Source organism: Mastigoproctus giganteus, chromosome 9, assembly GCF_048544385.1.
Source record: "Mastigoproctus giganteus isolate SK-2022 chromosome 9, ASM4854438v1, whole genome shotgun sequence".
In the NCBI taxonomy this organism is placed as follows: domain Eukaryota; kingdom Metazoa; phylum Arthropoda; class Arachnida; order Uropygi; family Thelyphonidae; genus Mastigoproctus; species Mastigoproctus giganteus.
In genome coordinates this window covers 78,973,083-79,000,631 of record NC_143583.1, presented here as the reverse complement: position 1 = coordinate 79,000,631, position 27,549 = coordinate 78,973,083, and the positions used below count along the sequence as shown (strand labels likewise).

At 36.9% G+C, this 27,549-nt stretch overlaps 1 protein-coding gene across 1 annotated transcript in view; it reads left to right on the top strand.

Moving 5' to 3' along the window:
- Positions 1-27,549, top strand: part of LOC150080477 (disintegrin and metalloproteinase domain-containing protein 10-like) — a 540,219-nt gene that overhangs the window by 170,273 nt on the left and 342,397 nt on the right. Inside the window, exon 2 of the mRNA XM_090380704.1 lies at positions 21,008-21,140. Within this exon, the coding sequence (XP_090236830.1) occupies positions 21,008-21,140 (133 nt within the window). The remainder of the gene's footprint in view (positions 1-21,007; positions 21,141-27,549) is intronic.

Sequence of the window (27,549 nt, the reverse complement as noted above, 5' to 3'; positions counted from 1 at the left end):
AGTTGATAGGATTGCTGTACTCCTGCAAATTCAATGCGAGAATGGGAAAGATGAAAGACTGAGTTATTTTCAACCTAGAATAGTAGTCGGCGCCAGACTTGCCGGTATGAATATCTCGGAAACTTCAACCGTGCTGTGTTTACACGTACGTCTGTGCCTCGGACGTATTTTGATTGGTTGTATAACCAGATAACATTCAGCCGACGGTGATCCCGTGGTCGGAAACAGCTCGTTGATGTAAGAAGGCAAAAGAGACCGAGAAAACTTGTGCAGGGTAAGAGAAAGGCTACAATCAGTCAAAATATAAACCCAGTATAACAGCGGTAACCAAAGAAGCATTTCAGAACACGCAACTCGTCGTATCTTGTCACAAATGTGCTAAAGCAGATCACGACCGAACCGTGTTCCAGTCCTATCAGCAAAAACAAAACAAAATAAAACAAAAAAATAATAATAATAAATAAAAAACAAGGTGTGGTTACAATGGGCTCTGGAAAATCAACACTCGACAGTTAAGAATTATAAAAACGTTGCGTGGTCTGATAAAAACGGTTCATGCTACTTCACGCTGATGTGAGGACCAGAATATGGCGAAAGCAGCATAAGTCCGTGGGCTCATTCATGCCACTTGTCAACATTGCAAATGGTGTGTTAGGAGTGTTTCCTGGTGCACATTGAACCCCTTGACACTACTGAAACAATATAGGGATACCACAGTTATCTGAAAATTAAGTCCAACCAAGCGTATCCTTTCACGGCTGCAGGTTTATACATCCGCGAAGAGTTTGTTCAACAAGGTATGTGCCATGTCACAAGGCTCTAACCATACAATAGTGGTTCCATTAACATGAGGGTGAATTGAGTCTGGCGGTGGTCTCCATAATCATCAGATCTCAGTCCGGTTGAGGCCCTGTGGGATGAGGTGAAACGAGTTCTTCGGTGTATAGATCCGCAACCATCCAGTTTGCAGGAACTATGGGAAGCACTTGAGTCATCACGGACCAACATTCCTGATGCACGCTCTCGCTATCTCGTTGAGTCCATGCGACGATGTATCTAGGCTGTTCTGAGGACTAAAACAGAAGGAGCTACTCGCTATTAGTAAGACGTATTTAATTCATTGTGCACGCAGTGTCACTCCTCTATATCTGAAACTTTTGTGTTTCCATGCCATTAAGGTCCTAATGTAGCCGGAAAATTGAAAGTTTACTGTATATTAAATTACTGATAAACCTAAAGTTAATTCAAATGACTGCGTTGATAATTTTTTAAACTTTTTATGAAATAATAGTTAAAGTTCCTGATGAGTGTGAACCAGTGTTCATGTGAATGAATAAATGTTCACAGGCAAAGCACAGCGTCTGTTTAGAGCGTAATAGCTGGACTTTATTTTACATCTATCTGGCTCCGTTAGAACAAAAAGCACAATAAACTGTGCGTGCGCATGCGTGCTTGTGAGTACACCCCGGACAATATGAATTCTCGTTGGTAAGCATTCAGTTGGACCCCTTAAATAGTTTATATCACTGTTGGGCGTCTCTGAAAATAAATTGATCGCCTAAATCATTTGTGTTTGGCAGATACTGTTGTGTTTTCAATTTTCATTCAAGATAGTTCCATACATTCTGTATATAATTTAAACAGGTTAATCAGTTTAAATGACCTACCATTCCCTTATGTTCGTGCCATTTTAAGATAGTAGACAGTTGCCATCCTGGAATATAGAAGTGCTGAAACCATCAGTAACCCTCATATGTTCAGCAATCTGATCATCCAGAATATTTGTATAGCCAGAGTGATTCATACTCATTAGTATTTAAATATGGGACCCGGTTCATAATAGTTAAAACACCCGTGAAAGAAACACTGATCCATCATAACTTGTAAGACATCTTGCACACAGTCCGAATGAAATGCTTCATTGCGTCTCCTATGAACTCGGTACCTGGCGTTATTAGAGTATAAACAATTTTTTAGACCATATCCCATCTTTCTAGTCATGAACAGTTGAGTTTTAACGCTTTTTAGCACATATTAGCTGGACGTTTTTATGAAGAGCTGCGAAACTTGGTATCTTTCGGATGATCTTGTTCCAGATATCCATGCTATGTTATTCTCTTCGCAGTGTTCTTTCAAAAATCGACTGATGAAGTCCTTGATTATGTGTTTTCAGCAGTTCTTGTATTACTACTTTCTGCCTCACTAACATCTTTTCGGCGTCTCATCTTTCGTAGTGGAAACCTCTCTTTCTTTAGTGATATCTGGTATACCCGTAAATAGAGAAAATGTGTTAACCTTATGTTCTCTTTCTCTCTAATTTCCGTGTTCTACACTAAAAAGCTTAGAAGTTACACGTGTTCAATCCATATTATGCCCTAAATATGATAAGGGGATAAAATTTTTGTCTGGTTTTCATATGCAAGTCTATATGAGAAGCTAGTATTTCAGGCTCATTGAGATTTTTTTATGGCGTGGGATGCATCTGACTATATTGTTGAATTACACGAAGGCATAGAAATTGCACATTTCAGGATGAACTGTTTTACAAATTCTGAATTCCTTATTAAAAGAGGGGTTGTGCCTTATCGTCCACATATCAGAGTGGTTATTTGTTTTCGTACTAACAGACTTACGTACAAATGCCACTACTTCATCCCATAGAAATCTCAGGTCTTTGTGTGAGCTTACCTTCTTCCCTGTGACCTCATTGATTTCTGTTGTTATGTCATTCTTTATCTTCTTGTTTGTTATTGCCATTTGGGCTGACTTATTTGGATTTAGTTAGAATCCAAGGTTATTGAGGTAGTTCTTTAGATCTTAAGTTATGACATTTCCTCGATAACTAATGCCACCTATTGTACCAAGTTCCGTGAAATCACGTACATAACATCGTCCACATAGATTCAAAATTTTGCGCTGTTTGGAAGGAATGGTCCTGATTTCATTACGGAGATATTAGCTGATAATATACCTCCTTTTAAGGACCCCTCCTCACCCCCAAATTATTGTATACATATCCTGCAACTTCTGAAGTTTTACAATTATGTATTTGAGTTTTGTGATGGCGACTAGCATTTTAAGGTATTCTCTTCAGCTTGAAAATATGATTCAGTTTTTGTTAGTATAGCGGTTGAATTGAACATATTCAAGTTTTAAACAGTTTGTAACATGTCTATTATTGAGAGCACGTTGTATCTTGAAAAAGGTTTCCAACAAATTGTTTTAGTGGACCACTTTGGAATTAATATGTCGTTGTCAGGTTGTCTGTGACCAAGACTGTGTTGGTCTAGTGTTAATGCTATATTATTTAGACTAAGGCGCATACATCATACACCATCAGGCATCTCTCATATTGTGGAGTTATACTTCATAACTGTTTTTGCCATCATTGCATCACTTGGGTACCTACCCACTCACCGACGAAGGGCCAAACAGCCCTGAAACAGTGCTGTCTGGGTGGTGGTACCTATCTGAGAATAAGTAACACTAGTCTTCTCCTTAGGTGAAGCGTTACTTATTCGAAGTAGTGCAATATCATGGCAACTCGTTGTGAAGGCATTCACAATATGAGATATAACTTAAAACGATGCCACCTTAAAAATTTTCTGTTTATTCAGAAATGGCTGTGTATTATGATGCTAAGCACTTTATATACATAGTGCTATATTATTTTTAAAGCGCTCGATAAGGATGCCACTTACAATTGCCTGTAATCTTTCAGGCCGATTAGGTTCTTGACTTTCTTTATTATTTTTAATTTCATTCGGGCTTGATCTTGTTTCATCAATTGTAGCTGGTTGTTCATTCTTCAGAATGCTGATAAAAGCAAATAAAAGCTGATAAAACCAATAAAAGCATTAACCAATTTGGCCAATTTTGGCGACATCAGCAATTTGACTAATTTAGATTCCAACAGAGTTAAATTGGCAGTACCTCTGGTATTATAAGTTTAACTCTACTGTAATGTTGGAATCCAAAAGAAGATATGGACAATCAGCAAAAGGATTGCTCAGTCTCATGTGTAATTATTACTTTATCTAATATTACGCTTTAGAATAGTTTATTGGATTAGTTTTAAAGGATTATTTGAAGAATATAATAATTATGAATATTATTATTTTTAATTATATCAATTATTTCAAGGAATTATTACTCATTTACTTATCTACTAATTCTCATTTCACTCATCGTAATTATTATAGGAGCATAAGCATTAGATGTACACTATGCGACAAAATTAACTGAACAAAATGTTTTTCATGAATATTTGATATAATAATCATCTTTTTTATGCAAATTCCGAGTTTCCAATAAAAATTGATCTACCACCTTACAGAGCCGCACATTATGTAAAATATTCATGCGTATAATAACACGGGTAGCGACCACATCAATTCATTCCGTTTTTTTGCTAGAAGATTTTTGTCTTAAGTCTAGAACCAAGGAGTTCTGCAGATTCAGTTGGTAAATTTAAATCTCTTACCAGATCATTGAGTTCATGCCATGAAAACAGTTGAGGGCTACACTCAATGTCTCCAGGCATGTAGACCCCAGTTTCAGAAGCTTCATTTTCAGTACTCTCTGCTGCTACATTCTGAAGGCTTTGGTTGTGAAAGATTTATAAATTAGGAAATCAAAGATGTTGTTGTTGTGGTTTTAGGAGCATCAGTGACTAAGGCTATATTGCTCGATGTATATATTGTCTGTAAATTGCGTGTGTTCTGAGCTAGATTTTCTGTTTATTGGAAAAAACCCGAGTTTCCGTGAGAAAAAACCATGCTACCCTCGCCTGAGACCGACTAACTCAGCCACGTTATGAAAAAAAAAAACCCATAAAAATTCCTCACGTCATCGATAGGACTCGAACTCAGGTTTTTCACATATATTTCAGGATAAGAATATTTTTTCGAAGGGGAAATGGGATTTAATTAACAAGATAATTGGTAAAAGAAGTTTAATTATTAATATATACATACCAATTTATTATATTTAAGAATATTATATTTATATTTAATACTTATAAGCCAATAATACTGAAATCTTTTTTTAACAGAATAGTTGAGAATTTATTTACTTTACGTCAGCAACTTCTTTAGCAAATATTAGTTATTAAATAAGAATTCTTATCAAAACATATGAATACTGAGCTGTTATTTAAAAGTTCGTTAATCAATTTAACTTATTTTTGAATAATAATGATTTAATATTATTGTTTCTTGATTTATCTAATACTTGTGACCTAATTATCCTAAGAACTTTGCAGGATAAATTATTTTCATATGGAGTAAGAGGAATATTCTTAAATTACTAGTAAATTATTTGGAGAACTGCATGATTTATATTAATATTGATAATAACAATCAAACATAAAATTAAAATCAGAAGAAGCTTTCTAAAAGGAACATACCTTGTGTGGTTTAGAGGTGTTTTATTGGAATTTATGCTGATGGTATCATTTTATATTCAATAAAGAAGGATTTAAAAAGAACTGATGTCAGATTTTCAATACTCTGCATCAATTACCTGAGATCATACCATCTGTAAAGTTATATTTATAGGTGTATCAATTTCTGTGGGTAAACTGGTGACAAAATTATCTTCAATAATGTTTTTTTTTCGGATAGGAAAACAATATGCAACAGGCCATTACCGCTGATTGATCACTATACCATTTTAAGGCATTTATTGCAGATTTTGCAATGATAAAAATCTCGAAAAGTTCCTCTTTTGGGTTAAATTTCCTTCACTATATGAAAAAAAAATTTAATTGAAATGACTTTGCCTGTTACTGTATGTAAAGTGCCTCTCCTTGCTATATATAGATTTATTGAAAAAGAGGTCCTTCTAAAGTTATCATACAGAAAAAGAAACAATTTTTTAGGCCCTGGGCACAGTGCCTACTATTCCTATTAGATGATATAGCCCAATTTCGTCCTCATCATTAGAATCATTAGGATAGTCTGGTTCATATTTTTGAACCAACTCAAAAGGAGATCATAAAATACCAGTATCTTTTCTTCAGGAACAAATTCAATATCATAATGTAGACTACGATCCATCTTGCATCAAACTTTGTACTTCCACTGCTCTTGACACACGAATTCGTCATGATCTGTGTTTTCCTCTTCAAATTTGTACAGGAGTATATGATTACTCTCGAACTTTTCAGCTTCTATCTTCGTATCACTAGACAGAAATAAAATCAAGAGTGACCATTCACGGAATTACGTCATATGCCAATTTACATCGATATCCTTACTTATTAGAACTGCTTCCTTAGATAAGTAACTCAGAATTCGTCGTAATTAATTTGGAAAATACACTTTTCTCCGTGTAACCCTTGCGTGCTTCTTTTGTTGTTTATTTTGATGCAGCATCACACAATATAAATAGAATCCGCACATCATTCGATGAGTTGTTTAGCTTTTTTTGTGTTTTCTAGTCCTGATAAGCTCTATGATATTTTTATCTTACTGTTGCGTACACTATAAATAGAATATGAATCCTTGAGATGCATGCTAATATATAAATAAGAAAAGAACCGAACTCATTTTCTGTGCCGGTTTTGAGATTTGGAAAAAAAAAAAACGTTTATCGATCGACTACTGTTTGTACTTTTGCCATAAGAAAATATATTTTTCTTGCTTGGACTTTGAACGTTCAACTGTTAATGGACTCCCGACTTAATTGTGGAAGGTAGAGATATTAAAATCACTACCTTCCACAATTACACCCATATTGCATAATAACCAAAGTTTCTAATTATTCGGCAAACTGTGATACTCATTCTGACTTACTAAGTTTTCTTTGCCTCCTCATACAGAAATAATATACATAATTAATAGAATATTCATAAATCTCTCACGAAGAAATTGTGCACATAAATAAGAGGTTCCAAACAGACAAACACACCGTGCTTGGACACATTAACGTGTGATCAATGCATTCAAGTTAGTTCATCTGTCAACAGTGTGTCGTTGTAAATGCAACGTGGCATTTGCAAACGCTAATCTTCAGCAATAATTCCAGTTAATAATTTTTAAAGTAACCTTTGTTAGCTGCTAAAATGTGCTTCAGTGATGTCATTTAGTAGCGCACTGCAAATGACAGTCTGTCTGGTCTGAGAGCGAGGGTATTGAAAGAGGACCTTCAATGGATGATATCAATCATTCGCCATTATACACAGGACATATTGCTTTAAAGGGAAATAGACAGAAGGGGCGGAGAGAAAGATCCTCGTTTATAAATAAGACACGCAGACAGAGTTTACTGATGTATCAGTGACATACCAGCAAACTACGTAGTCCTATGAGATTTAAGATTAATATTTCTACAAATGAACCTAAAATTTACGAATTTTATGAATAAAACAGTTTCCACCTTTCTTGTATATTGCCTTATGCGCTTGACTGGGTATCGGTTGTCGCTGTTACTGACTTGCACAGAATACTAAAGATTTAATGAGTTTGCTATGAATATTCAAATCCAACCCCCTTCTCTCTCACTCCCTCTTTCTCTCCCGCTCGTTCGCTTGCTCACTCCTAAATGATGGTGGTGCGCGTTTTCATTTTACGCCTTTGCCCTTGAGAAGATATTTCCGCAACTGCATCGCTGATTAGCGCTTTATTAATATCGTACCCTTCCGAATGTAGCCATCGATCGATACTTCCACTTTCTGTCTTTCATTCAAACCTGCACGCATTCACAATTTGCCTTGACTTTTTTCGAAATAATTAAATCTTTTCAATTCTGTTTGCTTTCACTGAGTCTGGAAAAGACTTTTTTTTTTTTTTTTTTTTTTTTGCAACTGAATCAAAAGAAAGAAAAACTTAGTTTACATTTCTTTGCAGTGTTGCTAAAGGGAGTTGAAATTTCCCATCACATTAGTCGTAATCCCAAGGAACAAATAGACTAAGTGCTGCTCTCCACCACCAGAATACAGATCAGTTCAAAAAGCGGAGAGGAGAGGAAGAAAGGCAGTACGAAATGCGCGCTGAAAATTTATTGTTTCAAATCACACTTCCTGTAGCTTACTGGTGATGTGTTCTGGACTGTGGAGCAGTGTGAAAATAATTACTACCAACATGCGAGCGTCTAGTTCGTGCCGCCCGCCGTCGCCTTCAACGATTTATGTCGACAAAGACTGCATGTACTAATTCTATTTTTTTATTTTGTACTCTCGGGGAAATGTCCAAAGGCTCGTGTTTTCTCCCGTTTTACCTGTGTCTCTGTCACACTATTGTTAACACATGATGGATAAAAGAAGAAACACTTAGAGTAGTTCGCTGCACTCATTCCAGGGGGCGTTGACGCTGTTGTTATCCCTCGTAATTAATGAAGTCTGGCAGGCCTTAAAATGAATACTTAACTCCACATGAAATATCGTTTGTCTGAAATTGAATTAAAATGGTATTCGCAAAGGGCGTTCTGTGCTGACTCGGAATGAAACGTGTCGAAACTAGTTTGCAGAAACAGAAGGTGTTATTGTGCAGTCTTGCCTCTTCTAAGATATCGCTAAAATGTGTTTCTTCTCCTAGTCGCTGTCAGTTTATTCGAGACTATTCTAAGATCTTTAAGGAAACGTTCTTGGTTGCATGATGAATGAGATGCTGGGATTCAATTATCATCAATCAAGGTTAGCTGTGGTACCATACTGTAAGATTTCACTGATGAAGCGATTGCCCATCTCTTGACTAGACTTAATGGAGGGATCAAAATTTGCTAAGTTCTTTTAGTTACTGATCCTTGCCAATAGAGCAGTCTGTTCGTTGAAGAGTTCGAATTTCATCATCAATGTTTTCGATCCTTATTGCAAAGAGCTGTGTTTCCAACTGCAGGTCTTCATTTGTTTTCTGAGAAAGCTTTCACTGTTTAGTTCCTGTTTTTGGTGGGAACCTCTGCTCAGTTTTGCCCTACTTGTTTTTAATTGGGGGATGCTTAGAACTGGTGTGTTGATTATTTTGAAATATTTCTCTTTTGCTAATGAGTTTGAAAACTTTGTACGTTAGGTGTTTGTATTATAAGGCGCTGTTTTCTCTGTTATTTTCTTGTTATTCTTTTATTTCTAACCCTTTCTGGTACAATATGACCCAATGTAAACTTAGAAAATTTAGAAAAACAACCTATTTTTCTAATATTTTGTACTGGTAAGTTTAATAGAAATATTAAATTTTTTCTATAGAAATATTAAATTTTTATTTTGAAATTTCAGGATAAAAATCGTCAAGAGCTGACTCCCTTCTTGACTTTAAGTTTTATTTCTTGTCGATCTTATAATACTAGATTTAAAGTACTAAAGGTTTTGGAGCTTGAAGATAAACAGCTTAAACTATATCCTGCCAGATTCTTCTGTAAGATTTTATGACAGAAATGTTCTTAGCAGTTGACAATCGGTACTCAGATGATTAATTTAAAAATTTGGATAAACAATCGTGGTCAGGTGATTGTGTCTCTAAGTGCTGTATTATGGATTAAAGATGAAACCGGAACAGTAACGCCCTCGTGGATAAAAAAAATCGATGACTAATTAATCTTTATGGTACGTAAAGACACGATGCAATGCGCCCATCATAGCATGCTGCCAGGGGTTTCACGTGGATAGTAATATAGTAAAATAAAATAACAAGATAAATAATTATAAAAAAATAGCAAAATGAATAAATAAATTCCATGAGAAGATATCATGCGAACCAGTTATTCATACATCTAGATTACAGGATTCGCAGTTCACAGAATACAGTGGCACAGATCGAGTTTTTTTTTCACAGTTCACAGATAGATTTTTTTTTAGAGTTCAGATATATCAGTGTGGGATTAATTACACAGGAATTAAGAATGATACCATTGCGAACGTCTAACAAAAACATGTTAGATGATGAGGACAGAATGAATCAAACAGGTCAAGTATCACAACTGAGATGGATTTCAACGTATAGTCATAAAATATAATGAGAAATAATTTGCTGTAATTTAATAGAAACATAATTTGTTTCTCCTAAACTAAATTTTTATGTAGATACAGACTTTACGGAAAAGGCAGAGGTAGTAATAAAATCCATTCCTTTTTGAGTACCTGTTAAAAACCAAACAGACTTTGCTTCCCTTGTGGGTAACACCGTGGATACGATTACTACCCTTACTGTGTGAAAAAGGCCTATGCTCGATTCCCGTCAAGACCGGGGGGAATTTGTGTGTAGAGAAGTTCTTTTTTACACCAGGGCCGTATTAGCAGATCTCGGGTGAAGGCTGGACGGTTTTCCACCAGAAATTGAGGGTAACAGACACAATACACTGGCGCTTCGTAGCTTTAGTTGCTTTGACCCAAAACAAACAGCCACATGTTGAATAGAATGGACAAAGTCAGCGAACCAAAGATAAAGACTAAATATAATAGGATGAAAATGTGGGGAGAGGAGGAGAGTGTATTTTTAACAGAAAAAAGACAGAGTTACTAAAACAGTTCATTACTGAATAAATTTTATTCTTGACTAATTCGGTTGCCTCAGTTACTGCTTTCTTTATATCGATGGATTTCTTCCATTGACTGCAAATCCAATACAGAGTTTTACTGATGACGGTATGCTGCGCCCTTCTTCCTGTTTTCCTAGACTGTGAGGCACAAATATGAAAACTTATCGAATATCTCAATGCAGCTCCTTGAATGCCAAACTTCAGATTATTTACGATAGGAATGGGAAGAATAATTTTGTTCTTTAATGTTAGTACATCCTTACACTTAAACTCGGATAATACGTATATCTCTTGATCAGATTTATTTATTTGGAAAAATCATATCTTATCACATTTTACGCCTTATCATATCTACAATTTATTCTTATTTTCTTATTTATTCTTTAAAAAAAATCAGATATTAGTCGCTCCTGTCGTTTTCTGTGGCTAGATAGAACAAGAAACTGTAATAAACAAAATTATTTGTTTATTACAAATGCTAAATATGGAATACTATTTCTATTTCTGGTATGATATTCTTCAAAAAATCCTCAACTTTGAGCTAATCAGTGATCTTTAGCTCATGTGGTCGTGACTAGCACGTAATTTACGACAGTCGCTTTTGGACACTGTGTGAAACAGTCGGAGTTTCTGGTAAGCGCTATACAGAAACTTTTATGAGCTTTTTTTTTTGCTTTCTCACCATGACTGAGTTATTTAGGCTCGGACTGCGTATCCCTTTTTTCTATTTTATTTTTTATTTTAAATTCGGAAGATTGGGGCTCTTTAGGAAGTAAACCAACCACAGTTTACAGACACGACATACCGAAGGTTCATGCCATTATTTGCCTGGCCGATTATCCTTCATAGCATTTTATTCACTGATTCACTCCTCTCCCTCACACATCATTAAGTTTCTGCTCCCACCTTATTTACAGATATTTAGTTGGGTTTTGTTCATCTGAATTTCAACCTGTAAACCTGTAAACAGACACCCCCTTTTTTAAAAAAAAATCAATGAAAATATATTCAGAAACCGGCCTCCATCTACTTCTAATTCAGCACCATACTTACTTCCAACAACCTTCTTCCCAATCGGTTTTTTGAAATTACAAGCTACGGATACTCAAGTGCGGTATTAGTTCGAAAAAATGAAGTAAATCAAACACGTCAGTCGTAAGAGCGTGTTGTAAAAGTAACAATCTTTCTTGTTTAAGACTATCTTAAAATAAATAATACTCTATCTGTCATCTCATTCTAAGTTTGAGAGGAGAAAGGCGGAGTAGTAAAAGGGGTGAAACGATACAAACCCCGACAAAATAAAGAATATAGTGAAGGGGCGAAAGGGGACTAAATTTCAGGCTTGGAGACCGCATCAAAAAAAAAAAAAAAAAAAAAAGAAAGAAAAAAAAGAAAGAAAAAGAAAACAAAGAAGAACGTCTGGAGAGGATTCAAAGAAGGGCAATCAGATTAGTGATGAGTGCAAATCGATGTACATATGAAGAAAGTTGTAAACTGCAAAGTTTGGCGACTAGATAGACATCTAAGAGAAGACCTCATTGAGGTGTATAAAGCAATGAGGGTTGAGTAAAATAAATGAGGAAGGTCTGTTCTCTCTCGTAGGAGAGATAAGAACTAGGGGACACAAATATAAAATCTCACAGAAGACTGGACTCATGAAGTTTACCTGCATACTGCCACTGGGAGCAGTTCCTCCACGTGATGTTGAACGTGCATTAAGAAAACTTTTTACCCTTAGCTAAACTAGATCTAAACGAAAAATGATTTTAAAAAGTCATATTTAAAAAATAGACACACAAAGAATTTTCAAGCAGCCTTTTCATTTAATGCATGCTGTACATCATTGATTAAGTAAATATACAATGTACGCAACTATGTTCTACAGCACTCGAACCACGAAGCTTTTCCCTAAACTTCCTTCTATGAGACAAGATTAAAAAATAATAATAAAAATAATTGAAAGTAACTTAGTTCCTTTTCGTGACGTAACTTAAAAGTTGCTTGAGGGTAAAGTTAACTAAACTTAATTACTTTTGTTTAAATTAAAGGATAAAACTGCCGAGAAAACACCACGGACGGTATTATTTTTATTCTTTCAGTAACAAATAGATCCTGAACGCTACGCAGGTGAAATGACGTCAAAGTAACGTCATTAACGTGGACCTTCTCGCAATTGTGGAACTGCTCCCAGTTCGGGAATTGAATGCAGTTTTTAACTGTGTGCAGCAGTTTGTCGAACAAACTGAACTAAACTATTATATTTAGGCCACCCGAATAATTAAATTCATCTGCCGTGCTGTGTGTCTTATGACTCTTAATTGCGTGTGTTCTATGGTCTATTTGTCTGTTTTGCTGGACGAAAAACCCCAGTTTCTGGGGTAAAACCTTGCTATCTGCACCTGAGACCGACTAACTCAGCCACGGAGTGAAAAAAAAACAATTTTTCGAACAGTGAAATAAGTCGCCTCCCAAGTGGCAGAGGCATTGAGTCTGGCTAAATCCAGAGCAAGTTGGATGGTTAAGTCATTATCATGAGCCATATTTAAAAAGTAGGCAGACAAAGAATTTTTTCAAGCAGCCTTTTCATTTAAAGTCCCAGTGATGCATTCCCTCCCTTTGAAATAAACTCATCAGTGAGAATAAATTAACTCAGCAGGAATAAAACTGTATTTAGTATAACAGTCATTTATACAGGAAACTCATTCTTCATCTTTGGAAGATGAGTATAGGAATAGTAGTAGTACCACCCGTGACTGGTACTTTTAATGCCTGTATTTTCTTTCAAAGGTAGGGAAGTATAGCCAATCTAAACTGGATCGACTAATCTTCCCTCCCTTTGAACTGTAAACGGCAGTTATCTCTCCAGATGAGATATATCTATAATAAGAGAGGCCAAATGACTAGAATCCAGCCCATAAACACCAGGAAGGTCTGCTACTGAGGAGATGGCCTGTGTAGGCATATTTGCATGCCATATACGGAGCTGCACATCCATTTTAACATGTATGGGATACTCTATGGTATGGAGGCGCATTTCGAGTCGTCAACCACTTCTTAGAACCTTACATGAGTTACGCACCACCTTCCTCGAAGAATGCGTTTCATCCTCATTAACAAACGAGAGCTCATTGTATGTTGCATCGTTGTCTGGAGTAATCAAAACCGCTATTAAAATATCAAATTGTGATTAAAGGATCTCATACTACTTAATATATTCACATTTGTATAATTTATTGGTACTAAAAATGTAGTTGGAAATTAAATAAATTCCCCACAACAGGTATGATCAATACCCTGCACCAGCTTGCTATTGTGGACAGCTAAACTGAAACTATAAAAATTCGCATACATAACATGATGTGGAATGCTATGTAATTTGAATTTACATTAGACTCCCAATTATCCGGGGGCTGTTTAACCAGGTTGTGGATTCATCGGGGGACGAAAAAAAAATTGATTTAAAATGTCTTAAAAAATCAATTACAGTACCATCTACTTACAATAGTTTATTTTTAAATTTAAATGTTTAAAAAATACTATTTAGGGCCCCATAAACCGTTAATCCACCACTGGGAGTCTACTGTACAATCCTGTTCCTTAGGGATTCCTTCAATCCCTAGGAACGTCCACATACAAACAGGTACGTGTCCATTATTCATCGGTTAGTGCGTGTTAAGCGGGTGGGCCCTTGAGCTGCGGTTGTTCAGGAAGTACACGCGTATTTTGTTTCCGTTTATTTCAAAAGTTTTAAATTAACCGTCATGTTAAAAAGAAAAAGAATTGTTACATTCAATACAATAAAAACTCATCAATAAAAACTTTCAATACAATAAAAAATTCAATACAATACAATTCAATACAATAAAAACTCATCAATAAACATGAAAAAGGTGCTGGAGTGTCAACTTTAATGAAAGATTATAATGAATAAATATGATCTTTATTGTAAGGTTCAAAGATATACGCAGGTACCCAGACTTTACAAAACCCTTCACGGCATTAAGCCAGGGGTTAACAAGCGGCAGAGATGTCATCTCCCCGGAAACATAATATAGGATAAATAAATAACATAGAGCAGATTATATTTACTTAATAAAATATAGTATTATAATAATAGTGCATCATTTTAAAATAATAAAGTAAATTAAAATAACCCAGAATAGTTTTCCTGAATTCGATTTTCCATGAAATTCTGGCCGGGCCGCAGCGATCTCACATCAGTTAATGGTTGTGGAACACACGTGCAGATCTAGGATGAGCACTCTATCCTTTTTGTCATCTAAAATTTTGCACAGGTCGGTGTTCAAGGATTGAGCTAGATGGAGCTTCTGAAAAGGAGGAATCAATCTTTAAACTGTAACCTCGACTCTAGAGCCAGAAACTTGGGAGTAGAGCGAAGCGCTGGTTGGGGGATCCGCCAGCACACGCTGTTCCAAATATTGGGCGCTGAGATTCTTCCAGAGATCATATTAATATTGAAGATTTGTGTTTTTAGTTCATTAAGGCTGCTAATCTGGTTAGATTCAGTGCTTTGGCCATCGGTGTTGTGTGAAGTTGTGGTGAGAGATGACACTTCCAAGTCGCCTACTTCAGGAACCAGTATTCTACGGCGTTCAGTCGTTTGCGGTCGAGCCCACAACTCTACTCCATACAGCATACCTCCGAAAATCATCGTCCTGATATATGTTCTTATCAGATTTGTGTTATGAATATGTATGAAGTGCTGCTTGGCAACCCACCGTTTCTTGTTGAATTTAGCACAGAGTTCTTCTATGTGATGATGGAATCTTAATTTTCGATCAAAGATCACACCCAGATCTTTCTGCTTTTCGACGCAGGGGATGAAGACTTCGCCTGTCACCGGCTGAATAATATTGATGAACAAACTGTACGAGATTTAATAAAGAATAAAGTTAAATTAATCGGATTTGCTGGAGTTTCAGATAGTGCAATACTGCAGATAGTGGAGTTGCAGATGGAAACAAACTTCTTTACTTTCGTTTTTCAATAAATAATAGAATATGCATTTTTTTTAATATTAAATGCATAGTCCCGATTATATTCATAATCCAAATTTTTTTTTGCTTATTTTGAGGATTATCCGGGGAAATTAATTTTCCCGACCCCCACAGTTAATCTAGTGTAATATTATAATTGAATGCTCATCTAGTGCCCTTAACTAAATTGTTTCACAACACTTTCAACTGTGTTGTGAAACAATGACAAGAAAAAAAATAATAATATATAAATAAAATACATTCCCTCATTAATCGATTATTCAGTCTTTCAGAATATATATATTTCATTCAATTTATATAACTTTTTAAGAATTATTTTTCGTATAAAAATCTATATAGCCTACTATAATTTTAATAATAATAATTTTAATAATAATAATAATAATGGCAGACACTACAATGACCTCTATCAAGCCTACAATGATAAGATGGCTTTTTTTTCTCTTTATTAACAAAAACAACAAGCGGCCCCTAGCCAGAAACTGGCAAATCCGCTATGTACATACATAGATATATATATATACAATGATATATACATATAATCGTCTTAATTACAATGTTATAAGTGTAATGAACATGTAACACGTTCACACAGCAAATCACATCACGCAACTAATCAGAAGTATAAATTGTGGCACAGGAACCACAAGACAGCAGTCTTTTTCTGTCCTAGGAAGAACGAAACCCGCAACCCACTGGAGGTAGTGCTATACCAGTGGGTGTTAGCTAATCCTGTATCCACAGCTGCCCAAACTGGGGTACAAGCTTAAAAGAAAAAAAAAGTACATGGCAAGCGATATCAGTTTTAAGAGATATCGATAGGCATTGCAGGTTTTGGGTTGGTTCCTTGTTGTTGATATGTTGATAAACTTGAGAAGAGTTGCTTTCTTTTGGTGAAAACAGCAGTGCAGAATTCTTGTAGAGCTGAGAACGATTGAGAATTTTCAGTCAACACCACTTCATTTCCTTCAGAGAAGTTGCTGACAACAGCTTGTAGTGTAGATCTGTCATCGTGGTACAGGCTGCAGCGATACAGAATGTGCGTCCAGGTTTGCTCAACACCACACAAGCAGAGATTGGTGTCAGACAAGCCTAACTGAAAGAGTTTGGAGTTGATGGAGCCGTGCCCAGTAAGTATATACGATGTTGTTAGGCTGGGAGAAAACCATTGGTGGACGTTCTTGTTGAGAGGGAAGGTAACTGCAGGAACAAAAGAGCGGGTGATTGACCAGTAGTACTGGAATCCCATCGTGATTGCCAGACACTGATAAGTTCATTCCAGATTCTCCGTTTCTCGTTTTTGATGTTAGCAGTTAAGTTGCATGAGATACTGAGAATCTCGCCGGGAACTCCGTGCTTTAGACGATAGCATAGTCCTTTGAAGATGACATGCAGGTCTAGTGGTAAGACTCCAACAAGGACTTGCAGAGCAGCAGAGGACGCTGTCCTGCAGGCCCGGAGCATGGCAAGCAGCATAATCCGTTGAATGGAGATGAACTTGGAACGGAGTTTAACATTAACGGCTCTATGAAACCAGACTCCCGAAGAATATGTTGCTATTGGTACGAATACTGCTGTATAATATAGCAAGAGTGTCTTCTTATTTAGTCCCCAGTCCGATTTGGAGATGCGGATAATTGCTGCAGTGAACTTCATAATCTTCGAGGCGAGGTGATTAATATGAGAGGAGAAGGTTAACCTGTCATTTAAAATTACGCCAAGATGTTTTAATTCAGGAACAAAAGGGATTTGCTTTCCGTCTATCTTTATATTTGGAGGTCTTCTGTAATCTAACTTTCCCTTAAAAAAACATCAGTTTTGTTTTTGTGGCAGATATTTGCAGTTTATGTATACTTGACCACTTGATTAGCTCAGAAAGAGTTATATTGGCTGATTGTTTTAGTTGAAGACGCGATCGACCTGGAATTAGAAGAATCAAATCATCGGCGATATTGTCAGGTTTTTGCATGAACCAGAAAAAAGAATCATCTAAACGACAGTGAGAAGGCTTGCCAGCGTCAGGTCGCATGTTTGTGTGCTCCCAGTTTAGTTACTATGTTCTTGAATTAGCTTCTCCAAACTGATCCATATTTGACATCTACGGAATCCAGGAAGTGTAAGCTGTACGTTAATCCTTTCCATTTCATTCCACAATTAGACGGCCGATAATGTTACTGCTGATTGCCAGAATTCTGGATAAGATGGCTTCCAACCTTGGCTCACGAACGGGAAACTCTTCCCCGAGACGGACAGAAGAATTCGTGTTCGCCATTCAAGACCAGGAAATACAACGCCAAGCACCCCAGGAATAACACATGACACATTATGTCGATGCTACCTCGTCCCAGAAACAATCCAGCACATCACTGCAGGATGCAGGGCCATCACCCAGACGGAGTTCACTTATAGACACGACCTGGTGGCCAGGATAATACACCAGAAGCTAGTGCAAAAATACCAACTGATCAAAGAAAGTTTACCTATTACAAGTACGAGCCTCAGGCCGTAATAGAGGCCTCTACTCACAACTATACTGGAACCGCGCCATAATAACAGACAAGACAATCCCGCACAACAGACAAGATAACCCTCATTGACAAGAAGAAATGGCTACTAACCTGATCAACATAGTGGTGCCCAACACCAGCAACTTCCAGAAAACCTACAAGGGAAAGATCAGGAAGTACACAGACCTAAAACAGAAAGTCAAAGAAATGTGGCATATAGAACAAGTAATGACTGTCCCAATCCCCGTGTCAACTACCGGCCAAAGAGCCCCCATAAAAAATTAGCAGCAATAGGCCTCCCAGAGAACACTTACATGGAACCCAAAAAACCAGCGATTCTGAACACCATCTAGGATAGTAAGGGAGTTCCTCAACCATCAGTAATAACAGTAACCGGATACGCTATATATATAATAATAACTCCATGTACTTGGTACCAGTACCTGACACGGCGCGGAAAAAATCCAATAAAAAAGAAAAAGTTTTTATAATAATAAAAACTTTATATCTTAATCATAATAATAATGTTTATATTTAACCAAGAGCTATAATATAAAGAATCAGACCTGGTTCAAATACCAATGGACGGCTTCCATTTTAACAATTTTAAAATTCACAGTAGCTTTTATAAAGCAAAGTGTAAGTCGTTCTTATTAGCTGACTTAGATCCCCTAGCTTATAGCAAAATCTTCGTTGTTTTGTCGTATACAAATTTGGCCTAAGTCATGCTTCTGAAGATAACAGCTTAGTAAGATCAGAAAATAAGAGTAAACTAATCGCTATCGCATTTCCTGTGCAATACCGGCGTTAAGTCAATTAACCTCATTAGCGTTACTCTCAGTGTTGTTGAAGTTACTGTTTCGGTATATTGTGGCAATCAATAAGGACTTAAACGATCCAAGTGATTCTTCTATGATTTTTGAAGAGCCTTACTATGAATGTAAGTTGATAGCATTATCTTTGATCACAAGAGTTAGTCTTTTGTGTTAAAGAACGTAGATATGCATGTTGTCAAGAAAAAGCATGTAATCGCTCTCACCGATTCTTGTACTGGACAAAATCGCAACTTAATCTCTTCATGAATCTCTACATTTAAATTTTTACGCACTCTTCAATCAATCAACTTTCAATTAAAAGGATGTCCAAGAAAATTATCTACTTTAAACCAGTCAAAACTTCTAAATAGCAGAAGGACCAACAGTTCTCAGAAAAATAAATACATTCTGGGTCTCCTGCAGTTTATTCTACGTGTAGGGCATTTTCACACCATGACGGAGGTTAGCTGGTCTTGGGTTTGTGTTGGAACAAATAAAAAATAAATAAATATAGCAAAACATTTAGATAACAAATTCTGAAGATTATAGTAAGTCAACTCGCACAAACAGCGGGTTTGCGATAACCTTTAACAGTAACGCTGTAATTTTAAATGATGGAAGTACAGTCCGAATTGATCTTTGCTGAAAACTTCAAAATTCTTTCAAAGATACAATCTTGAATTGGAATTCTTCAACATTCGTTTTGGGAATATATCCTGTGATTTTTCATCTCTGATAATTTTAAGGATGGAATATTGTGACTTAGCGTATGCTATTGAACAGAACATGAAGGCTTTTCGGTCGGTTGCAAGCTTCCTGTGCTTAGTTAGTTAACCTTGGGATTGGTGGCTCCGCTAAGAGACGACGCAAAGCCTATGTTGGCTTCATGGATCGATGCTTACTCGCGAGAGCCTTCCTCTTGTCGACAGCTAAGGCTGGGTCGCTTGTGGGAATTACACAGAGTGTTATGGGGGGCAGTCTGTCTGGAATTGTCCCATTGTCCATTAAGTCCAAGTTTAATTTGCTTCCTATTGTACTTCCTTCACGCACAAATGTGTTCAAAACGTGTATGTAAGTCCTTGTCACATTAATATGAGTATCCTGCTAAGAGGAATGTTGATTATGACTAAACCAGGTGGTGCAAATGCGCCTATCAAAGCAGTACTGATGATTTAATGTGCGGTTCACCTACGGCCATCAATTGTTGCTGTCGATTCTCTGTGTCTTGGTTAGGTGCTTATGGGAAAAAATTAAAAGGAAACATTCAATAATGTATTCATTGCATTACATTTCCGACGCATTCATTATCAAATAATGTCCTTCAGGTTTAAAAACTCGTATACTATTACAAAGTGTTTTTCGCAACTTCATTGGGTGATACGCGCGATGGATAGTCGTACAGTGAAAGTTCTCTAGCAGTATTTTTTAATGGAGGAAGGGAATGGGTGCATAGCGGATATGAGTTGACTCAAAATTCGGTAGAAAGGTACCTCGACAAAAAACCCTTAAGAACTAGCAACTGATTAGTCAGTACAGGTTGAAATCACCTAAAGAAACTGTTTCACTGAGTAACTTTTGTCATACTCCATGACTCAGTCTAGATCTGTGGGTCATGGAGTGTGACATGCAACTGGAAAAGTGAAAGACTGATTTTTATAATACTTTATAAGCCATTGTCTTAGGCGTATCTTATAATATGTGCATAAAAGGTCTGGGTAAGAATCGTCCTCGCTAGCCACTGACTGTATAGATGCCTAGAAGGTCTCTAATGTACTGTACATGAGATTACGAGATTACTGTAATAGATTTCCTGAACCTTCACCAAGATTTTACTTAAGATATCAAGTAAGAACTTGGGCGAGGTAAGAATTGACCTTGCTCGTTATCAGTTGTTAGATATCGTAAGGGTTTCTGACCTTTGTTTTTCTGTTTATTATTTAAGGAGTTTACTTGAACAAATATATAGCATCGGGGTATCATTATTATTGTTATGTTCTTTATACGAAATTTATTATTTTTATTCTTTTAATCTGTATACAAGTATTTGTGTTTCATCTTTTTGTCAGTATCCTGATTATATACCCTTCTGGACTATTGGCTGTCCAGGTGGTGATCTCGATATATGAGAAATTAAAATGACTTAAAAAATAAATAATAAAATAGAACTTCATAATGTATACTTCCTTTTTTCCCAAAGGTCTCATTTTGAACGAGTTCATTCGCCACTTCGAGCCAGCGTTCTACAACCATCACTCCCTGCAGGACCAACATTCGCGTACGAAGCGTTCCCCGAAGTCGGAGATCAGGCTCGAATTTACCGCCCACAACAGGTAAAAATGATTATTTCATAGGTTAAGTCCTTATTCTTTTCTTACTACTGCCATCCGTGACCGAATTTTTCCAAAAGTTTGATATTTTTTAATAAAATAGTTTTCCAAAATTAGTAAGTCTGTTTCTTCCTTCTATTTACATGTTTATTGAACAAAGAAAAATCCCAGTTAGAGTAGTTCACGTATAGTTTCTTCATAACTGGAACTAATAATTCGTAAAATTGTACTCATTAAACTGTGACAATCAAATATGCACTTCGATAACGCCTAAGAAAATTAGCTGGAGAGAGGATTCCATTATTTTCACATCGTTGTCCTTTAGTATTGTGGTCGATCACGTTCACTCCACGCTTTCGACACCATGCTGCAAAATGTTTTCTTCCTAATGACCACAACCGTACCACGGCAACCAGGAAGTTCTATATACAGAGTGGTTATAATTACAACGCTTCACTTTGGCCACCTACAGATGGCAATCCAATGTTCGCTCAGTGATGAAATTTGAAATAAACAGTGTTAGTGTTTCCACGCGGAAAGGAAAAGTATGAAAAAAAAACAAAAAAACACGGAAAGTGTTACTAGTGTTGCATTTGAAGTGATATTTTTTCTCTTTGGATATTAACTATTTTTGGTGGTCATTTGTTTTTCGAAATAGCCAGTCTCTTAGACTTTTGTAGTCAACAATTTTGCGGAAAACTTCGTAACACAAATCTTTTGCGTTAGTACACTGCTCGAAAAAATAAAAAAAAAAGCACGTAGAAAACGTGGTATAACTCGTGCAACTTGCGATGAAGTGAACAAAATTTAGTATGGTGGCGTATCATAGAATAACGATGAAATTAAGAGATAGTGAGAAACATTTATAGGGGCTGGATAAGAATTACCAAAAAGGGCACATTACAGAAGTCGATACAAGATGCTCGAAAATATGGTCACATGACTTCAGTACGGCGTATAGCCCCTCCAATGGCTCAATAGACATGAGAGCGATGAGTAATGCTCAATATAAGCGTTTCTATAAGGTTCTATGGCAACAAATCCTCCTTTTTCCCTTAGCGCAGACCTTAGCTCACCAAGTGATCGAAGAGTTGGCTGTTGGCGTGAAATGGAATGCCCAAGGACGTCCCGCATATGTTCAGTCGGATTTAAGCCTGATGATCGTGCTGGATATCTTTGGATATCTTCCGTTTCAGGATATTCCTCAACCACTTGAGCTCTATATGCATCAGCGTTGTCGTGCATGAAAAGAAAATCTGCGGAAACTGCACCCATAAAAAAGTCGCACATAGTGTTCGAGGATCTGTTCTCTGTACTTCTGCGCAGTTACGGTACCCCTATCAAAAACACGGGGAGTGGTTCGGCCATTTATTATTATTCCGCTCCATACGAGAACACCGCTTCCACCTTAAGCGTCCCTTTCTCTGGTGTTGGAGGGATTGTACCGCATTCCTCGTTGTCTACAGATGAAATAACGTCTAGAATCAGTTTGTAGGCTAAAACGTGACTCATCACAGAACAGAACTGCACCACATTTGTCAGGGCTCCAAGTCACATGTTCATGGCACCAGTTTCGACGAGCTCTCCGGTGGTTTGAGTTTAATGGGATACAAACCACTGGACAGTCCACTTGAATTGAGTCTTCTTAACACAGTTCGGTTGGAAAGGTTTTCGCCTGTGGCCGCAGCAACTTCAAGAAACTGTTCATGACAGGGCATCGTAGGGTTCCATCTTGCTGTTAGAGCCAGATAGCGGTTCGGTTCTAGTTGACGTAACCCTCGGGCGACCTTACCAGCTCTTCTTGTAATAGTTCCTGTCTCCTGAAATTGCTTCTATAGTGCCGATACGACACTGCATGACACGTTAAGTTAACGTGCCACTCCGCCTGCGAATGCTTGACTTCCAGTCGTCCAACGGCTCGCCATCTCAAAGAATCATCTAAACGACGATGACTTGTCATCCTGAGTACTGGAGATGTGGCTGTCCCACTGAGCACGCCAAGAAATGGGAATAAAGTGATGTGGTCGCAACCCGTGTTTTTATAGGCATGAATAATTTGCATAATGTGCGACTCTGTAAGGTGGTAGATCGATTTCTATTGGATACTCGGAATTTGCATGCCTGGATGCCTATTATATCAAATATTCGCATTCGGCGACACCATTCCCAATAAAATATTCATGAAAAACATTTTGTCGAGAAGTGTATTATTATTATTATATTAGGGTTACACATAATTGATTACATAAACCTGTATTCTGTCTGTAAATTGCGTATGTTCTCTGGTTGATTTTTGCTGGTTTTGCTGTACAAAAAATTCCCAGTTTCTGGGGAAAAACCTTTCTAGCTATGCCTGAAACCGACTAACCCAGCCACGTGAAAAAGCCCACCAAAGTTCCTCGCGTCATCGACAGGATTCGAACCCGTTTCTTCCACTGGGTGTGGGGAGGACGGTGACGATACCACTGTAAAGACTCGAGCAGTGTATGAGTGTTAGTTTCGCTTTCAACTTTACCAAACTATCAACCTCGACCACTGTTGCTGGCCTTCATTTCAGTGGGCTACAACACGCTTCCCGAAAGTAAATTATGTGAAAGCCACCCTTCTGTTACTCCCCAGAATTTTTAATTTTTGTCCCCTCTCTCTCTCTCTCCATTGAAAATATACCTCTCTCGTTCATTTTACTGATTCAAATCATGGTCTTGTATTACCTTTATCAGATATCCCCTAAGATGTCCAGTTGCCAAGCTTTACCAAGGTGGTGTTTTATTCGCTTAAATTTGTTACAGAATTTTCTGCTTGGTACACTCGCTATGAATTCACGATAAACACGAATGCCCTGGAAACTAGAAATTCTACATATAGGGTGATTATAATTAAAACGCGTCACTTTGTTAGGGCGATTGTTGGGTCCCTAACCCAACAATCGCCCAGCGATGAAATTTGGATTAGACAGTGTTAGCGTTTTCATGCGGAAAGGAAGGCACAACAACAAAAAAATATAATAAATAAATAAATAAAGTGATATAGTGTGCACTTGGAGCCACACGCAATCATCATATTTCATGATATGACTAACAAAGCACGCATCTTTAATTCTATAAAGGCAGATGCGACCAAAGTAGAAAGGAAAGGTGCAGATGGTATTGCAAATGTAAGATCGTGCTTTGTTGATAAAGCTCTTTTACCAAACCGATAGTAACGCATTGCTACCGCCTCTGTATTACTGCCGTTCAAAAACTTAAGAAGAGGATCCCTTTCGCAAAATGGATTGAGCAAAATGATGTGTAAGTTTGAATGAACAAGTGAAGAAACTTTTTCTCCACAATCATTTCCCGACATTTTGCAAATGCCAAAAAAAATCCTCCCAACACCGGGTGCAAAAGACCTGAGTTCGAGCTCGTCGATGACGTTTGGAATTTTTATGGGTCTTTTTCACAACGTAGCTGAGTTAGTCGGGCTCAGGCGAGGCTAGCATGTTTTTTTTCTCTCGGAAACTCGTGTTTTTTGTCTAGCAAACAGAAAACCGGCCACACACACACACACACACACACACACACACACACACACACACACACACACACACACACACACACACACACACACACACACACACACACACAATTTACAGCAATATACATGAAAAAATGGTTGTCACATCAAACAGTTATATTTTCGTAGTATGTAGCTTCTTCATACTGTACTGTAACTTAATCAATTACATTGTGCTGTATGTCGGCATTTTTGCTGCACGAAGCCCCAAACATTCCCTTTTATCACTATTTGGAATTAGCATTAGCATTAGTAGAAGCATATGATGCAAGAAAGCAAGCTTATGCAGCATCAGCCAAAAAGAAAAGAAAAAACCACTCCCATTTCACCCCTCCGTTCGTTCCAAATACCTGTCCAGCTCAGCCTTTAATTTATTTAGGCTATCAACTTCCACAACAAAGGATTGAAGTCTGTTCCACCAACCAACTACCCGCTGGCTAAAGACAAACTTCCGCACATCTATCCTACATCTGTCTTTCCTCAATTTGAATTTATGCTCTCAGGTGATTATTCTGAGCAAGAGGAAGAATCCCGGCGAATGGCGGATTATGGCCTCAGTTGCCAATGCACCATTAAACACCAAACCAACCACCCAACTATTTGGAACTAATTTTAGTGTATTTCGTTAACACATCTTCTATGTCAAATTTGAGTCTGGGCAATTCATTGCTTGCCACTATCCACAGGCTGCCAATGTGACCCAATTTAATTATACTTACCATCTTTATTATTTGCGCACTGTGATTAGGAATGCGACAGTTAATTTAGTGATCTTTCCTCTCCTCATTGATGCAAAACATTTGGCATCCCGGTTGGCATTCTTCTGAAAATAAAATAAGAATTAAAAAAAGAAAAGCAATCATAGCTAAAAGTAAAATAAACAAATGCAAATGGCCCCAGTGAACAAATACTATCTGGTTTCTAATCGTTTCTTCCAGGTCAATCACCCACCAGAACTTGAGAGCTATCTCGGTAGATGCAGACAAACATTCTTCTGGCGTTTACTAATCAGATGATGCGCACAGGACTTTTGGAATTAACTTGAAATGAGTTTTTGGTTTGTATACTTTGTCGATAGTCGAATTTAGTTCATTTGACTCTGGACTCATCTGAAAATTCTGTGTAATCTACCACGTGAAGGTGATTTTTGTATTGTGAAGATGATTGGTATTTGCATGAATGGCAAACATTCAGTCGAGATCTTTCATTCCGCTTCTATTTCACTCCCGAAAGAATAAATTACTTGGCTGTCGGTTTACCGAAAGTAATTGGGATGCTACCACCCTATACGCCCTCTAGCCCATAGTTCCCTTCCAGATAAGGCCTGCACTTCTCTCTAGCGAGCAATCTCACTTCTGTCGATATTTGATCAAGAAAATATCTGACAGTAACCATGTTAGATATAGTAAATCTAAAAAGTTTATAGCTTCCACTTTATCTTTCCAGACAGTAGCCTCATCTTGGAGAGCATGGAAGGCCAACAAAATTTCTATTTATCTGTCGTTTCAATATAATCCCAGTAATTTATTTTCTTCTAGTTAATCTTCTTCTTTTAGAGTAGAATTGGACGAAATTTTAATCCAATCTTTTATATAATATTATTTTATTCCAAATGGACCACTTCTTTGTGGGGCAAAAAAAAAAGCGATCATACTGTAACGTTATTGGATACGCATGACTAACTAATTTCATGTATGATCGCATTATTCGATAATGGTTCTTTGAGAACTCTCTTTTAAATGCTTATTTCTCTTCCTAAATATTAAGATGAATCATCACGGCTCATCTTTATATTTCAGCAGAGTCCTTCTCAGTCTTCTTGGTGCTAGAAAGGCTTTCGTCAAGGGAATTTTAAAAATTTTGGATTCGTCAAGAGGAATACTTTCCACTTTAAAGATTAGAGACATGGTGTCCTGTACAGAGCAACTGTTCCGTTAGCATCGATTATGTCTCTGTTGTTTGGAATTCTTATAGGAATATTTGCTCGAAGCTGTGCTGCTTAGCTTCTCATGGTACTTTTCCTCCAGGAATCCTCTATTCTGCCACTCCTGTTACTGCCAATCACTCCGTGAAGTTACTTTTCCTGTTCTGAAACCTCAAATGAAATCAGTCGAATGTAGGATGTGACATTTTTTATACAAATTATACATTATAATACTTAATTTTTCGGTGTATTTATTGGACTTGAATTGTTAAACTCGTTATTGATTCGAGTCCGATAATCAATTCATTATATAAAAACGGGAGTATGGATGATCATAACAATATTGTGATGTTATATTCTAATAAAACTTACTTTTTGTGAAAGAGGAAGTTAAGCATAATGTTTTGATATCTTTGAATATCAATAAATTTGAATGATTTATTTTTATATTAACAGCCTCCATTTAAACGTAATTAAATTTTTAAATAACATTTCGAACTTGATTCTGTTGATTCTGCAGTTCTATGAAAATAATCTGAAAGGACATAAAAGGTTTGTAGATCCACAGATAAATTTGTAGAAACGGCAACACTGCCTTCAGGCTTTGTATTTTAAATTGATGCGAAATATCTGGTGTGCAGTTTTCTAGTATTACGAGTTAACGATTAAATGATTGGCATCATTTGACAATGTTTCTGCAAAGCTGATGTATTTCAGCTGAACTTTGTCGAAATTTTAATGAGCTTTCCAAGCAAGTTTCCACAGGTGTTCCTCACATTAGGAACTGTCTTTACTGCTGACATCCAGCACTTTTCTAACAAAATATCAGCAAATCCAAATGCAGTATATACCGATGGTCTGAATATAAATATTAGTAAAGTAACTTCATGCAATTTCGTAATTTTATACTTCGGGCTATAATTATCTTGACACTAG